The sequence below is a fragment of the Balaenoptera borealis genome, assembly GCF_965194805.1.
Source record: "Balaenoptera borealis genome assembly, chromosome: 16".
In the NCBI taxonomy this organism is placed as follows: Eukaryota; Metazoa; Chordata; class Mammalia; order Artiodactyla; family Balaenopteridae; genus Balaenoptera; species Balaenoptera borealis.
The window spans coordinates 27,445,570-27,462,081 of NC_138872.1; the positions used below are offsets into that span (position 1 = coordinate 27,445,570).

At 49.5% G+C, this 16,512-nt stretch overlaps 1 protein-coding gene across 1 annotated transcript; it reads right to left on the minus strand.

Moving 5' to 3' along the window:
• Positions 1-9,106: 9,106 nt before the first annotated feature.
• ID1 (inhibitor of DNA binding 1) lies at positions 9,107-10,359 on the minus strand. The gene is made up of 2 exons (XM_082361176.1): positions 9,818-10,359; positions 9,107-9,575 (listed from the first exon to the last, which is right to left on the minus strand). The coding sequence occupies exons 1-2, from the start codon at positions 10,238-10,240 to the stop codon at positions 9,534-9,536; spliced, it is 465 nt and encodes a 154-aa protein (XP_082217302.1). The 5' UTR covers positions 10,241-10,359; the 3' UTR covers positions 9,107-9,533.
• Between the last annotated feature and the right edge of the window lie 6,153 nt (positions 10,360-16,512).

The window sequence follows — 16,512 nt, forward strand, 5'->3', positions numbered from 1 at the left end:
CAAAGCAACTCTCAGTACCCACTTCCAGAGCTAGGGACCGGGCTGCCAGGGGATGGCAGGAACTTGGGTGCCCCTCTTCCCAATGCCAAGGTATCTGCAGGATTGTCCCCAAAACCCCACCCAGCAGGGTGAATGGAGCTGGAGCCGAGTATAGTGTGCGTACCTCTATTCATCCACGCTGTCTTTCATTCAACAAGTATTTACCGAGCACCAATTGTATGCCAGGCTTTGTGCTGGACAGAGGTCATACAGCAGAGAACAAAGCAGCCCATGGAGCCCCCGTCCTACAGAAAGGAGTCACAATAAACAAGGGAACAAACACACAAGATTGTTTTGGTTTTATATTGTTTAGTAACAACTACTCCAAAACTTTGTGTCTTAAGACAACAGCTATTTTATTACATCTCACAGATTCTATGGATCAAGAATTCAGGCAGGGCTTGGTTGGGCAATTCTTCTGCTCCCTGTGGCGTCAACTGTGGTCAGTCAGTGGGATTCAGCCGACAGACGGGTTAGTTCAGAGGATCCAGGATAGCTTCATGTAGACCTGAATGACTGGATGGCTGAGCTCAGCTGGCAGTGTCATCGGGAGTGCCTGCCCGTGGCCTTGCCAGCAGGATGGTCTCATGGCAGGCTCACCTTGCTGCTGCTTCCTCCAGAGTGAGTGGCCAGGAAAACCAGATGGAGGCTGAACACCCTTTCCTAATCTAGCCTTGGAAGTCACGTAGCATCAATTGCTGTAAACTGTTGGTCAAAGCAGTCACAGAAACCCATCCAGGTTCATAGGGAGGGGACATAGACCCACCTTTCAATGGAATGAATAATTGTGGCCATTTAAAAAAACTGCCACAAGGATAATAAGTTGTTCTAAGTGCAACGAGTCCAGAGAGGTTAAGCAGATTTCCCCAAGGACAATTACAGATGTGAATGGTGCTAGGAAGGAAACAAAAAACAGGGAGAAAGGCAGGGAATGAAAGGAGATGGTGGGAATTCCCTGGTGGTCCAGTGGTTAGGACTCTGCGCTTTCACTGCCGAGGGCCCGGGTTCAGTCCGTGGTCGGGGAACAAAGATCCCACAAGAGGAGCGGCCAAAAAAAAGAAAGAAAGGAGATGGTGGGACTTCCCTGGTGGTCCAGTGGTTAAGACTCTGTGCTCCCAATGCAGGGGGCCTGCGTTCAATCCCTGGTCAGGGAACTAGATCCCGCATGCATGCTGCAACTTAAGACCTGGCACAGCCAAATAAACAAATAAATAAATATTTTTTCTAAAAAAAAGAAAGGAGATGTTATGGTCAGGAAGACCCCTCTGATGGAACATTGGGGCTGAGACCTAAGTGACAAGAATGTTTATTTGTGGGGCATAGAATTTCAGGCAACAGGCACAGCACATGCAAAGGCCTCCCAGTCAGGGAAGAGTAATTGGAAAGTGACCAAAGTGACAGGAGAGCAGTGAGGTGAGTGCAGGCGAGTGGGAGGACATAGGCAGGAACCAGGCCTTACTGTGCCTTGTGAGCTGTGGTACAGAATTAGGATTGTATTCTAAGAGCAACTGGAAGGTACAGGAGCCTCTTAAGCAGGCAAATGATATGTTCTGCCTACATTTTAGAAAGATCCCTCTGGCTGCCATGTGGAGAATGTGGGGGGGACAGTGTTAAAAGCAGGGAGACCAATGAGGGGGCTACTGCAATGTCCGGGTGAGAGGTAATGGAAGCCAGGGGGATGGGCAGAAATGCGTGGATTTGGGATACATTTAGGGGGTTAGAATTGGCAGGACTTGGAGATGGAGTGAATGTGTGTGTGTGTGTGTGTGTGTGTGTGTGTGTGTGTGTGTGTGTGTGTGTCTGTGGGATGGTTTCCAAGGAGTATCCTTGTTTCTACTTTGTCCAGAATTCTAAAAACAGCCCAGAAGACAATTTTAACGATGAAATAGTCTTGCTAATCCTCAAAATGGGGAAGCCAAGGCTGGGGACGCTGGGCAAGTCACTTAACCTCCCTGGGTTTTCCTTTTCTTTTTTTCTTTTTCTTTTAATTAATTATTTATTTATTTTTGGCTGTGTTGGGTCTTCGTTTCTGTGCAAGGGCTTTCTCTAGTTGCGGCAAGCGGGGGCCACTCTTCATCGTGGCGCACGGGCCTCTTACTATCGCGGCCTCTCTTGTTGCGGAGCACAAGCTCCAGACGCGCAGGCTCAGTAGTTGTGGCTCACGGGCCTAGTTGCTCCGCGGCATGTGGGATCTTCCCAAACCAGGGCTCAAACCCGTGTCCCCTGCATTGGCAGGCAGATTCTCAACCACTGCGCCACCAGGGAAGCCCTGGGTTTTCCTTTTCTTATCTCTACAGTGAGTGTGTTGGGTTAAGTGGTATGTAAGGGACTTCCCAGTTCTGACTCCTCTGTTTAATCAAAATAGACTCCAGTCCAACCTGATAACATTTAAACTGTGTATGTCCTGTGATGCAGCTATCTCCTTCACACACATCTTCACTGGGAGATATGCACAAGGACATTCAGAGCAGCCCTGCTGATAATAGCAAAAACAATGAAACAACCCAAAGGTCCATCAACAGAGGATTGGGTAAATAAATCACATTATAGGGACTTCCTTGGCAGTCCAGTGATTAAGACTCCCCGCTTCCACTGCAGGGGTTGTGGGTTCGATCCCTGGTTGGGGAACTAAGATCCTGCATGAGGAGTAGCACGGCCAAAAAAAAAAAAAAAAAAAAATCACATTATAGAATACTATATGCAGTGAAAAGTGAGTGAACTAAGGTTACACACATCAATGTGGATGGCTCTAGTGTAATTCATATTGCATGAGAAAAGCAAGTGACAGAAAACTACACACAGTATGATTCTATTTATTTATTTTTTAGTATGATTCTATAAGAGACAAAACCAGGTAAAATTAAGCAATAGATTATTTAAGGATGCATACTGGTACGTATGTGGAAAAAAATAAAAGAAAAACAAATGATTAAATAACACAAAGTTCTGAATAGTGGTAATGTCTTTACAGGGAGAGTGGGGATTTTATCCAGAGGGGCACCGAAAGATTTAATCTTTTATTTCTTAAGCAGGGTGGCTGATACTTAAGTGTTTATTTTATTATTGTCTTTAAACTGTATGCATTCGTGATATGTACCCTTTTGTATGTATAATACATTTCACAATTTTAAAAAATGTCAAGAATTTGCCTAAGATCTCCTCCTCTTGTGGATGAGGGAATGAGGCTCAGAGGGGGCTGTCATACAGCAAGGAAGAAGGAAGAGTATGAAAGAATGGGGGAAAGAGTAACTAAGGCCCTGATCAGAGCAGGAGCTGGGTGGAGATTTCTGGATGCGTCGCCTGCTGTGTACATGTACGCAGACACACAGTCACATACCAGACACAGAAATCACAGCTCTGGCTGCAGTTCCCAGACAGTCCGCCAGAGGTCGCAAAGGCACCAGCCTTCGCCGCCCTCGGGAACCAGGCCTGGTTTCTCGCCGGCGCTGGCGCAGTTCTGGGTCTTCCCGGCAAGGGGGGGCCAGTGGTCCGAGAAAGGGCAGAGCGGGCAGGGCGCCCAGGTTTGCTGTGAGCTGAGTGAGTTCAGCTGTGCTGGAGCGCGCTGATCCACCCAGCTCTTCTCTGCCGCTCAGAGATCGGGGTCTCAAGCTGAAAAAATGAACAACCGAGTAGACATGATTCTGCTCCGCCTCCAGCAGCCTTGTCTTCAAGCTTGGATCCTGTTGCACGCCCCCTGCATATACAGGAGAGAATCTAGGTTTTGTGGGCCTAGATTTTTGCAATCTAGGCACAACATCTTGCAAATTTTACAAAAATACACCCCCACAAAGCAAACAAACAAACAAAACCCCACATAACTCACTGCTAGGACTCCTTCCAGATGTGAAGACTTGAAATGTAAGCTTCAGTCATTTCAGGGTAAATCCACCTCTGATTATGCTTATGCATATTTATTTACTGTCTGTCTTCTTCCACTAGGAACGTAAATTCCAATAGGGCAAGCATTTTTATCTAAATTCTTAGCTCCTGCAACCCGCTCCTAGCACAGGTAGAAACTTTGTAACTACCGTTGACCTTTGAACAATGCGTGGGTTAGGGACACCGACCCGACGCAGTGAAAATCCGCGTGTAGTTTATACTCAGCTCTCCTTATCGGGGATTCCGCATCTGTGGTTCTGCATCAGAGGTTTCAGCCAACCCCCGATCTTGTAGTCCTGTAGTGCAGCGGTCCCCAACATTTTCGGCACCAGGGACCGGCTTCGTGGAAGACAATTTTTCCACGGACCGGGGAGGGGAGGGGGAATGGTTCAGGAGGTAATGCCAGCGATGGTTCAGGCGGTAATGCGAGCGTGGGGAGCCGCAGACGAAGCTTCGCTGGCTCGCCCGCCGCTCACCTCCTGCTGAGCGGCCTGGTTCCTAACAGGCCCAGGACAGGTACTGGTCTGCGGCCCGGGTGTTGGGGACCCCTGCTGTAGTGTTTACTATTGAAAAAAATCCGTTTATAAGTGGACTCCGTGCAGGTCAAAACCACATTGTTCAAGGGCCAACATGTTTGTTGAATGAACCAGTTGGGGCTGGTACAGTTTTCCAGGTAGAGATGACAATGGCCTGGCTTGGGTGAGGCTTGAGGAGTGGATGGGACGGGGATGATGTCACTGAAACCTCAGAACAGTGGCTGTAACACCCATTATAAAGCTGAGGATGCTGAAGGCCAGGGAGGTGGCAAGTGCTAATCAGAAGTGGCACTGGACCTAGAAGCCGAGTCCCCCTTCCCTTGCCCCCTCTTGGCCTGCAGCATCGCCCTCCCCACCAGCTATGCCTTGCACAAGGCCCTGATGCAACCCTGTAAGGCCCGCGGTGCCCCTCTTGGGGGCAGCGCTGGGAAATCCATTTTGCAAGAGTTGGGGCAGGAAGCGCCAGCCAGGGCGGTCCCGGGAAGATAAGAACACCCCGCCGCCTTGTGCGCCTCCAGGCCTTTTGATTTCCTCTCTTCCGTTCCCTTCCCTTTCCCGGAAAGCGGCGCCGGGACCCTGGCTGGGCCATGACTCACCTTTCCCTCTGGCAGTCAGGCTGGACTCCCAGGCCCAACTGTCAATGGAAAGCCTTGCAGTGTGTGACCTGGACAGCCGGGAGCCCTCCCTGGGTGCAGTCCCTGGGACTCAGTAAGAGTAGCTGGTGTGAGGAAAGGTTTTACCCCTGAGTCTTAGGCTCAGGAGGCAATGTTGGGGGGTGGGGAGGCGACTCCAGGGGCACTTTGAGGTCTGGGTGACTCAAATTGGCAGGTGTAAGGTTGGTGTTTGTGCATGAAACCCCCTTGACCTCTGTGGAGGGGGGCATGTGCATCCAGAGGTCAGGGCCTAGTGATCCCTAGCCACCAGGACCCAAGCAGACATGTCCACAGTTTGGTTGGTCACTACCTGGTTCAAGACCTGTGCCCCACTGTGGGGCCTGTCTTCTCAGAACCAGGTCACATTGGACCTGGCCCAGGACCTCTTAGAGGAAGAGAGAGCCTGGGCCGTTTCCATCTTTCAAGGCTCTCGTTAGATTTTTTAAAATTAAGAAATGCCAAAACATGAGTTGCAAAAATTGTGATATGCATTATGTCTTGCATTTTTCCAGTTTATGTGTTTAAAACAAAAATATATAATGACCCGGTGGGATTTCAATTGGAAATAAGATGAAAAAGCTAAATTGGGTGCCGCAGAGCAACTAAGCCTGGGCGCCACAACTACTGAGCCTGCGTTCTAGAGCCCAAGAGCCACAACTACTGAGCCCACGTGCCTAGAGCCCATGCTCCGCAACAAGAGAAGCCACTGTAATGAGAAGCCCATGCACCACAATGAAGAGTAGCGCCCCCCTCGCCACAACTAGGGAAAGCCCGCATGCAGCAACGAAGCCCCAAAGCATTCAAAAATAAAAAATGAATACATTAAAAAACAAAAACTGATTTAAAAAAATTCATTCCTGTTTTAAAAGAAAAAAAATAGCTCAATTGGATGTCCTGTGGGAACGTGAAGCCCCTCAGAAGCCTGGTTTCCAGAAAGTTCTAAGTCAGTCCCTGTGTGGCCTTGGGTGGGTCACTTCACTTCTCTGATGTCTTCCTTTTCTCATCTGAAAAGTAGGAATAGCGATGGGTTCACACACCTGATAGGGCTCATGAGATAATCCCCTTAGTGAGGGCACAAAACATTTTATACCAACATATACCGAGTGTCTACACTGAGCCAGTCCTGGTGCCAAGCTTTCCATTCACATCCCTTCAACTGATCCTTGAGGCTGAGGTTCTGGAGCCCATTTCCCAGATGAGAAAATGGAGGCTCAGACAGGCGAAGTGAGGAGCATCAAGGCTGATTCAGAGGCAGTGTTCTACCAGCCTCCCTACTAAAATGTTATCTTACCTTTACTGTTGTGCTGTTGTTGTTGCTATTATTAAAATGAGCATGTGATAGTATTGCCCCCTTACAGCTGTGAGGAGGATTAACCAAATTAATTTTGAGTTTAGTATAGTACCCGGCACAGAATAAGCGCTCTAGAAGTGTTTGTTAAAGAAAAGAAAAAAAATCCTTCAGCTCTTGGGCCCCAAAGCCCTGGAGAGGCAGGGTCCAATGCCCAAGGAACTTTGTCCTGGTTTTTCTCTGCGGTCTCCTCCCCCCACCCCCACCCCCGCACCGCCCAGCTCCTGCCCCCAGTCGGCAGGGTTAAGGAGTTAATGATTTCCCCAGCGGCGGCCCAAAGGAGCAGGGTTTTGTGTGCTACACACACACACACACACACACGCACACATACACAAACACACGCAGAGAGCAGGGTTTTGAGTGCTGTACACACACACGCAGCAGGGTTTTGCGCGCTGCACACACGCACGCACACACGTGCACACACACACTCTTGCTCTCACACCCCCCGGCGGCCCCCATTCCCCCCCCCCCCGCCCCTCCCTCCGCGGGGCGCGAGCCTCTTATGCAAGCCGCCGGCGCCCGCCCGTTCCCAGGCCCGGCTGCAGCTGCGGGCGGAGGGGCAGGGCGGGGGCGGCGCGCTGTTTGTCTAGCGCGGCCGTGCCAAAGGCGGCGGGCCCCAGACAGCCAGGCGCCTCCGTACACCTGGGGATGCTCAGGTTAAATAGCTCCGCATTCCTCGGGCCCAGCTGATGGAAACGCTCCCAGGCCGCCGCCGAGCCGGCCTCCAGATGGGCTGGGCCCGGGCCAAAGGGGAAAAGAGGGAAACGTGGAAGCCAGAGTGTGCCTGCACTGCGGGGGAGGTGACCCGGGCCCCCACCCCTCCGGCACAGCCCCTTCCTCTCCTGGAAAAGGGCCGTGCCGTGGGGGAGTAATCGCGGGGACACGCCCACTGCCCGGTGGGTGGGCTGGTAGGCGGGTGGGGGGGGGACGCGGGAGGGAGTGGGTGCACACGTGTGCCTCTGAGGACAGTGCAAGGACATTCAGGGGACAGTTAATAATGATAATTTATAGCTAGCAAACACTACGTGCTAAGTGCTCTATTTCATTTATTCTCTACAACAATTCTGTGAAGTTAATGCTACGAAACAGCCGGTGGAGAGTTGAGTGGGCAGTAGCGAAGGACACGATTTACCTCCAAATACTGGGCTCTTTGATAAAGTCTAGAATGTGCTCGGGGAGGGGGTTGATATCTGGTTTATTGTTAGTGCTCAATAGATGATAGTCTGCATTATTATTATTCAGAATCCTGCCCTTAGCCCCACAGGGATCCATGAAATCCTTTATGTAAAGGGTTTAGAGTACAGTCAGGCTCGTGGTGCTTGGTGCTATTTATTTTATTATATTTTATTTATTGACAAAATATATTAACAGTCCTTACGCTCTCTGGGACAAGTTCTTTGCCTTTTCTGGGGCTCAGTTTCTACCTGTGTAATACCTGGCAACTGCCTGGTAGGGATACTTAAGGGTTGGTGTCCCCAAGGGCCTCACAACTGCCTGGAAAGGTGGTACTTGAACTTTTTAGGAAGGGTTTGCTTGAATAAATCTACCATCCCACCCCCACTCCCAGACCAGCAGAGACCCAGGAATGCCAGCCAATCTACAGAACACACTTAGAAACCCAGTGCAGTTCTGCAGCCCCCAGACACACAAACCCATCCATCAAGCCAGAGCCAGGCCAAGAGCTGCACAGTGCATTTCAGCAGAGCACACCAGCCCAAACAGCTGGAGTTTGCTCACTTATCTGCAGAACACATGTGCTCACATTTGCCCTTCTGCACACATCCCCATGTGTATCCTCATCCACACTCCCAGGCCTGCACACCAACAGATGACCCAGCCCCACAGGGTAACAACCAGTTCACTCATGTCACACACACAGGTCCAGACACTCATATGCACTCCCCCATGAGTACAAACTTTCACACATGTCCAGGCAGATAGGTCCTTGTCAATGACACCTTTTTCCTGCTCCGGAGCTAGAGACTGACTCGCCCACTCCTCCTCAGAGCCCACACAGGAGCCCGGGGGAGAGAGAAGGTCTGTGAGCTGCTGGCATAGCCAGGCCAGGGTGAGGGGGCCGAGTCCAGACCCAGAGCAGGTGGCCCAGCAGCTGTGCCCAGGCTGGCCCTGCCAACTTGCTCACCCACTTGGACAAGCCTGGAGCCCGTGGGGGAGGCACCTCCTACAGGGGAATGGGGCAAGATGGAAGTCCTGCCCCCGACAAGCTGAGGTTCTGGGAAAGTCCCTTTCCTGTGGGTCTGGCTTCACCCATTTCGGCCAAGATGCAGGTGGTCCGGTGACCTGGTTCTCCAATGTAACTGACTTGAATACTCTTCAACCCAGAGGGGGCCTTGGCAGGTTGATCTGCATTTAACAACCTCCCCAGGTGACCCATATGACCCAATGACCACTTTGAGAAACCCTAAAAGTCTAAAGGATTTAATTTTATGACACTAGGGAGCGGGGAAATGGCCAGGGATGGGGGGAAAGAATAGACTTTAAAGACACCGGAAACCCTCATTTCAGGTCAGTAAAAGCGACAGTCCAGATGTGGCCTTCCAGTCCCCTCCCCCTAGCAGCAGCTGCGAAAAGGGTCAGGGGTCACCCCAGCCCAGACCCCTCCCCTCAATCCAAGAAGTCACTGCAACTTCACCATCGAAAGTATTTGTTTAATAACAACCAAAAAAAAACAAAAACAAAAACAAAAAAACCCCACAGAACTATTGTAAAACAATATTCTCAGTCGGTGATCATTGTAATATACAATACAAAGCAATTAATTTCCTCAGAAATCTGAGAAGCACCAAACGTGACCATTTTTTAAAATGTCTGCTTTTCAAAAAATAGAAACACACGGGGGGACTCCCCCAAGTCTCTGGTGGCTGGTGGGCGAGGAGGGACGGTCAGCCTGCCCTATCAGTCCCCCAGCCCCGGGCTGGATCCAGCAAGCGCCCAATGGCCGCCGATCTGTCTTGTTCCTCCCCAGCTCCGGCGAGGCGCTTGGAAGGACCAGAGAACAGTTATTCCTCTCGCCCCCTGAAGGGCTGGGGTCCGCCGGTCCCTGAGGGCGGCGCTTCAGCGACACAAGATGCGATCGTCCGCTGGAACGCACGCCGCCTGTGATGAAACGGAGAGAGAAGTGAGACGGGCAGGTTGGAGGGAACAGGGCTGCAAGTCCCTCTTCCCCAGGAAACACGAGGAGGCAGCACCTTTTCCGATCTCCTTGGACATCCTTGAGCAGCTAGCTAGGTGCCCGAAAGGATGGGGCGGACATAGGGTCAAGTAACCCCTCCCTCTCTGGGCCTCAGTTTCCCCATCCGTAGAAGGAAAATGATCTCGTACTCCAACTCGGACCTCACCTCTGCCGCCAGGGCGCTGATTTCGCCGTTGAGGGTGCTGAGCGGAGCCCGGGCGGGGAGTCCCCGGCCCCCGGGGGTCCCAACTTGGGATTCCGAGTTCAGCTCCAACTCCAGGTCCCAGATGTAGTCGATGACGTGCTGGAGGATCTCCACCCTGCTCACCTTACGGTTCTGGGGCAGGGTGGGCACCAGCTCCTTGAGGCGCGAGTAGCAGCCGTTCATGTCGTAGAGTAGCACGTTCACCTGCTGCTCGTCTAGCAGAGCGGGCAGGCGCGCCCCGGGGCCGCCGGCGCAGCGCGAGATGGCCACGCTCTGCTCGGACAGGCAGCGCACGACCTCGCCCGCGCCGCCCGCAGTCTTGCCCGCCTTCAGCGCGCAGCTGGGGCCCGCGGCGGCCGCGGCGCTGCCACTGGCGACCTTCATGATTCTGGCGTCTGGGTGAGAAAAGGTGAAGCGGACGGAGGAGGCGGACGCCGGGAGGGCGGGATGAAGTTGAAACAGTAAAGAGACTGCTGTAGAAAGCTAGATACCAGCCCCACCGCTCGACTTTTATAGAGACGCCGCGGCGCCCCGCCCCCCACCGTGGGGGGCGGGCTCAGAGGTTCAAAAACAGCCAATGGGAGGTCCGGAGGCGCGGCCTAGAGCTCTTCTGGGTCCCGCCTCCTGCTCTACTAGTGCACCCTCACCGGTGTGGAAAAGGGACCTGAGACTCGAGAACAGAGAGAGTGGGAGGACACGGTGCAAGGTCGCTAGTGGAGGCAAGGGCTGCCTTGGGCTCCTCGGGAAGGAGGCTAAACCGGTATTACCAATAACGAAAAGATTCCAAGAATCAGTTTTCCCAGGTTAATTTTCTCACTTTTCCAGCCCCATTTTACAGATGAGGGAAACTGAGGTCCCGATGGAGAAGCAGCTGGATCTGGGTCGCCCAGAGAGCCCAGTACTTGAGCCTGGGCTTCGGGACCCTATTGGAAGATTATCTCTGGGACCCTGATCTCCCAAATATTTGAGCTGAAACTTACAGCGGGCCCTCCTTTACACTCTGCCCACCGGGGCGGTGTCCTTTCCCAATTCCCAGAGAATGTTGCTGGTTAATGTTCCTGGGACCAGGCGGGCTTACCCAGGCCCCTTGGGATGGGAGCAATTAATTCTGGAAAGTCTTCCTCCAGGATTGGGGACTGGGTCTCTGGGACCTGAACAAGATAGAAGGCGCCCAGAGTGGACTGCCTTCCCTGATTCTCCCCTGGATTTACAGCCCCCTGCAAAAATTCCCCAAATCTGCATCATTAAGCAATTAAAATTTTTTTCTCCCTTTTTGCCTTCCCCCCCAAAGACCTCGGATCAGGGTCTCCCTCCCACGGCGCGGCAGCTGCGGAGCTCGAGTCTCCCCCCTCCCACCCACCCCACTCCCGGGGCTGCTCTGTGTCAGCGTCTGAACAAGCGGCTCAGACCGTTAGACGCCAGGCCCGTGACGTCACCCATTCATAAAACCAGGACGGGCTGTCAGGCTGGCGCCGCGCGGGCGGTCGCCATGGAGACGGCAAACCCAGCCCCGGAGCTCCCCAGCTACCCACAGCTCCGCCAGTCACCTGCAGGCCTTGGGTGGGAGGCATGGGAATGCCCTCCTCGCGGGCGCGGTCGCTGGGCAAGGGTCACCTTACCTCCCCGCCCCACACCTGGGAATCTCTCCACCAGGCCCACAGCTCCGGCCACTTGGGAGGTTTCTTCACCGCCTCCTCCCCACTTCTAGCTTCCAGCTCACGCCTGGGGAAAGAGTTCCGATTCCAACTCTGCTGCTGGATGAATTTAGTTGAGTCTCGGGCCCTCTCTGAGCCCTAACTTCTGCCTGGTATTTCGATAATGACAAAGGTGACGATTTATTGCATTCTTACTTGGTGCCAAGCACTGTGTGAAGAGTTTGCTTTGTCAATTTTATGCGGTCCGCGCCACAACTCTAAGAGGGGAGTTGTTTGGTTTCTTTATACAAAGGAGGAAACCGAGGCTCAAGAAGCTTCCCAGGAGCCAGAGCTGTTGTAATGGCTGCATTATTATAACAAGGGCACTTTATTGTAATGCAGTTCCTTCCTGCCAGGGTAGGCAGTCTGCCTCCTGAGCCCTGGATAGGCTAGAGGCGGGGAAACTGAGGCTCAGAATAGCCATCCAAGGTCACACAGCGTTAGCGGGGCTAAAATTATGTGCTCACATAGGAGAGGATGATATTATGGCCCTGTTTCCCCCTGCAATTAATTCACTGGGTATCAGCGAGTTTGCTTTTCCCACAGGTTGGGGGAGGGGCCGATAAACCGACCCCCTGCCTCCACATCTGGAAACCAGGAAAGCTGATCAGTAAGACCAGCTTCAAAGGAGAGAGATCACTAATTAACTGGACTCCTCATCCCCTTAGCACTCCCCTACCCCAAACTCTCCAAACTCCCTAGGCCTTGTTTAGCAATCCTCTAATTATTGGAGAGAACTTTTTGCTGTGCAAAAGAATTGGAAGGACAATGACCAACCAGAGGAAATTAGAATATTAATTCATTACCTAGTGTTTATTAATTGATCCAGCAATTCTACTTGCTGGAATTAATTCCAGAGAAACCTACACACAGGGGCACAAAGGATGTCTGTTCAGCATGTTTCACTGAGGTGCTACTTGCAAGAGAGGGGAAGTTGAAATAACCTAAATGTCCATCAACATGATATAAATTATTAACGGAAGTCAATGCAGTGGCCTGGCTATGCAGCAGGTGGGAAGCATGGCTCTGAGAGAGATCTAGATCCTACTGTTGATGGAGAAAGCAAGTTTTAGACTGGGGGTCAAGGTAGGACCTCTTATTGCTCCTGAGTACGTGTGTATCTGGAAATGAATTTAAAACAAGGGAGGAAATTATGCTACAGAAAAAAATTTCAAACACAGTACTGTGTGATTTCTCTTATTTGAAGTTCTAGAACAGGCACAGCTAATCTAGGGGAAAGAAATCAGAATGGTGGTTGCCTCTGGGGGTGGAGGGTGAGAATTGCCAGGGTACGGTGTGGGGAACCTTTCTGGAGGGATAGAAATGGTCCATATCATGATGAGATGTGGGTTACACAGTGTATGATTTAGTCAAAACACTTCGAATTATATGTTTTTGTGCATTTCATTGTATTTAAATTCCACCTCAATAAAAAATATTAGAAAGCAAAAAAAAAAAAAAGTAGGATAAACAACAAATTATTAACATTACCTGAGAAGGGAAGGGGAGCAATATGAAATCAGAATTTCACTTTGATCTTCACAGGGGTATTTGATTCTTCTGTTTTTTAAAAAACAGTGTTTTTGCTTTTTGTTTTTTTCTGGCCAAGCTGCTTGATTTGTGGGATCTTAGTTCCCCCACCAGGAATTGAACCCGGGCCCTCGGTAGTGACAGCACCAAGTCCTAACCACTGGACTGCCAGGGAATTCCCTAAAAGAATGTTACTGAAGTATAATTGACATACACAAAGTGCATATATTTAAAGAGTCCAAGCTGATAAGTTCTGACATATATATATATACCCATGCACCATCACCACATTTAAGAAAATTGTATACTTCAACACACCTAAAAGTTTTAATCTGCCCCTTGTAACCCCTCCCTCCCCTCTCTCTTACCCAGTGCTCAAGCACTCTATAGATCAGTGTGCATTTTCTAGAATTTTATATACTCGAGTATAGTATATACAGTATATAATGTATAGAGTATATACTCTTTTTTGGTAGTTTTTTCAGCCTAGTTTCTTTAAATCAGCATAATTATTTTGAGAATGTTTGTTCCTTTTTTTTTTTTTTTTTTATTTATTTATTTATATATTTTTTGGCTGTGTTGGGTCTTCGTTTCTGTGAGTGGGCTTTCTCTAGTTGTGGCGAGCGGGGGCCACTCTTCATCGCGGTGCGCTGGCCTCTCACGGTCGCGGCCTCTCTTGTTGCGGAGCACAGGCTCCAGACGCGCAGGCTCAGTAGTTGTGGCTCATGGGCCTAGTTGCTCCGCGGCATGTGGGATCTTCCCAGACCAGGGCTCCAACCCGTGTCCCCTGCATTGGCAGGCAGATTCTCAACCACTGCACCACCAGGGAAGCCCTGTTCCTTTTTATTGCTGAGTAGTAGGAGGATGTGGATATACTACAATTTGTTTATCACTCACTTGTTGATGGGCATTTGGGTTGTTTACAATTTTGGGTTAGTACAAATAAAGCTGTTATGAACACTTGTATACAAGAATTTCTATGAATCTATGCTTTCATTTCTTTTAGACAGATACTTAGAAGTAAAATGACTGGGTCACATAGTGGATATTTATTTAACTTTATAAGAAACTGCTAAACTCTTTTCCACAGTGAGTGTACCATTTTACATTCCCATCGCAGCGTTAAGACTCCAGTTCTGGGGCTTCCCTGGTGGCACAGTGGTTAAGACTCCACGCTCCCAATGCAGGGGGCGCAGGTTCAATCCCTGGTCAGGGAACTAGATCCCATATGCTGCAACTAAGACCTGGTGCAACCCAATAAATAAATAAATATTTTTTTTAAAAAAAGACTCCAGTTCCTCCACATCTTCTCTAACAGTTGTATGCTCATTTATGAAAATGGATAATAAAAGCTAAAAGTCACTCTAATAGATGTGTTGTAGTGTCTCACTGTGGTATTAATTTGTATTTTCCTAATGACTAGAGATGTCGAGCATCTTTTCATGTGCCTATATACCATCCATATATCTCCTTTGGTGAAGATATTCATTTCTTTTGCTCATAAAAAAATGATATTTAGATAATTGTAGATTCACATGCAGTCGTAAGAAATAATAGAGACCCCTTGTATCCTTCACCCAGTTCTCCTAATGGTAGCATCTTGCATGACTACAGTACAATATTACAACAAGATTCCTCTGATTTCTGCTGAAATTCAGATTTCACCTGATTACATGCACTTGTGTGTATTTAGTTCTGTGCAGTTTTATCACATGTGTAGATTTGTGTGACCATCACCAGAGTGAAGACACAGAGCAGTTCCATCACAAGGATCCCTCGTGCACCCTTTAATCTTTTGTCCATTTCTTTTAATTTGGTTGTTTGTTTTATTATTGAGTTTTGAGAGTTCTTTATATATTTTGAAAAAATATCACTTGTGAGATATATGATTTATGAATGTTTCTCTAGTGTGTGTACGCTTTTTATCCTCTTAACAATGTCTTTTGAAGAACAGAAGCTTTAGGACTTCCCTGGTGGCACAGTGGTTAGGAATCCGCCTGCCAATGCAGGGGACATGGTTCGATCCCTGGTCCGGGAAGATCCCACAGGCCATGGAGCAGCTAAGCCCTTGCGCCACAACATTTGAGCCTGCACTCTAGGGCCTGCGTGCTGCAACAACTGAAGCCTGCGTGCCTAGAGCCCGCGCTCCGCAACAAGAGAAGCCACTGCAATGAGAAGCCCGCGCACCGCAATGAAGAGTAGCCCCTGCTTGCCCCGCAACTAGAGAAAGCCGTGCACAGCAACGAAGGTGCAACACGGCCAAAAAAGAAGTTTTAAATTTGATGAAGTCCAATTTTTAATTTTATGAGTCATGCTTTTCTTGTCATATGTAAAAAATCTCTGCTTAACCCAAGATCACAAAGCTTTTTTCTTATATTTTCCAGAAGTTTTAGGTTTTAGGTCTATGATCCATTACACATAGGTATTTCTTGAATATATTTTTAAACAGAAGTGTATTCATGTACTACTTTGTGTAATAAAAAGCTACCTCCAAATGTTTAATATACCTCCCTCTGGCCTGACTGCTGACTAGGATGAGGTGGAATGCCAAAGACACTTTGCAGACAAATAGGGAGAGAAAGAAAGTCAAGGGACAATTAGGACCCCCCAATAGCTAAGTGCACTTCACGTTCATGAGCGTCCACCTCCTGTGCTAGCCATATCAAGACTGTATTATGAAAATTGCCTGCTAGGTGCCTTAACCACACAAAGAAAGGATGAGTTCTACTTTGGAGGAAATCAGGGAGGCTTCCTAGAGGAGGTGACTTATCCTCTGGGCACTTTATGTGGGAAAAGCACAAGGAGAAAAGGCCTGAATGAAGACATGTAAATGGCACGTAAAGCTTTGACAGTTTGAGGAGAGACAGTTGGCTGTGGAATAGCATAAAGGGCTGGGGCTTGGGGTCCAAAAGCTCGGGATTTAAATCCTTGTTATACTATGTGATCTGGAGCAAGACCGTTCACCTCTCTGAACCTCTGCTACCTCACTGGCAAAATGATAGAAGTTCCTACCTCCTTAGGCTACTTCGAGGAGTCATTGAGATTAGGCTTGAAAAGCTCCTACTGTGGTCTTGGCACAGAGTAGATGCTCACTAAACAGTAAAAACATCTGTTCAAGTCTAGGCCCGTCCCTCCGGGACACATTTGGTTGTAATTTTGCTCCCAGGGGTTTTTAGTGAGCCCTGGAAGGTGGGCTTTCAGACCCCCCTGAAACGTTCCCTTCACTCTGCTCCCCTCAAACTTCCCAACTGAAATAATGACACCCCCCTGTACACACACCCATCCTAAGCCTCTGGGGAAAAGCTGGCTTCATTTCACTCCAGAAAATTTTCAGTACTTCCAGACATTGGTTTTTATCTCTAGCATTTTTAAGGCCTGACAAGGAATTTAAATAAAGACTGCCTGTTTATATTTTTGCCAAATGGCCATTTT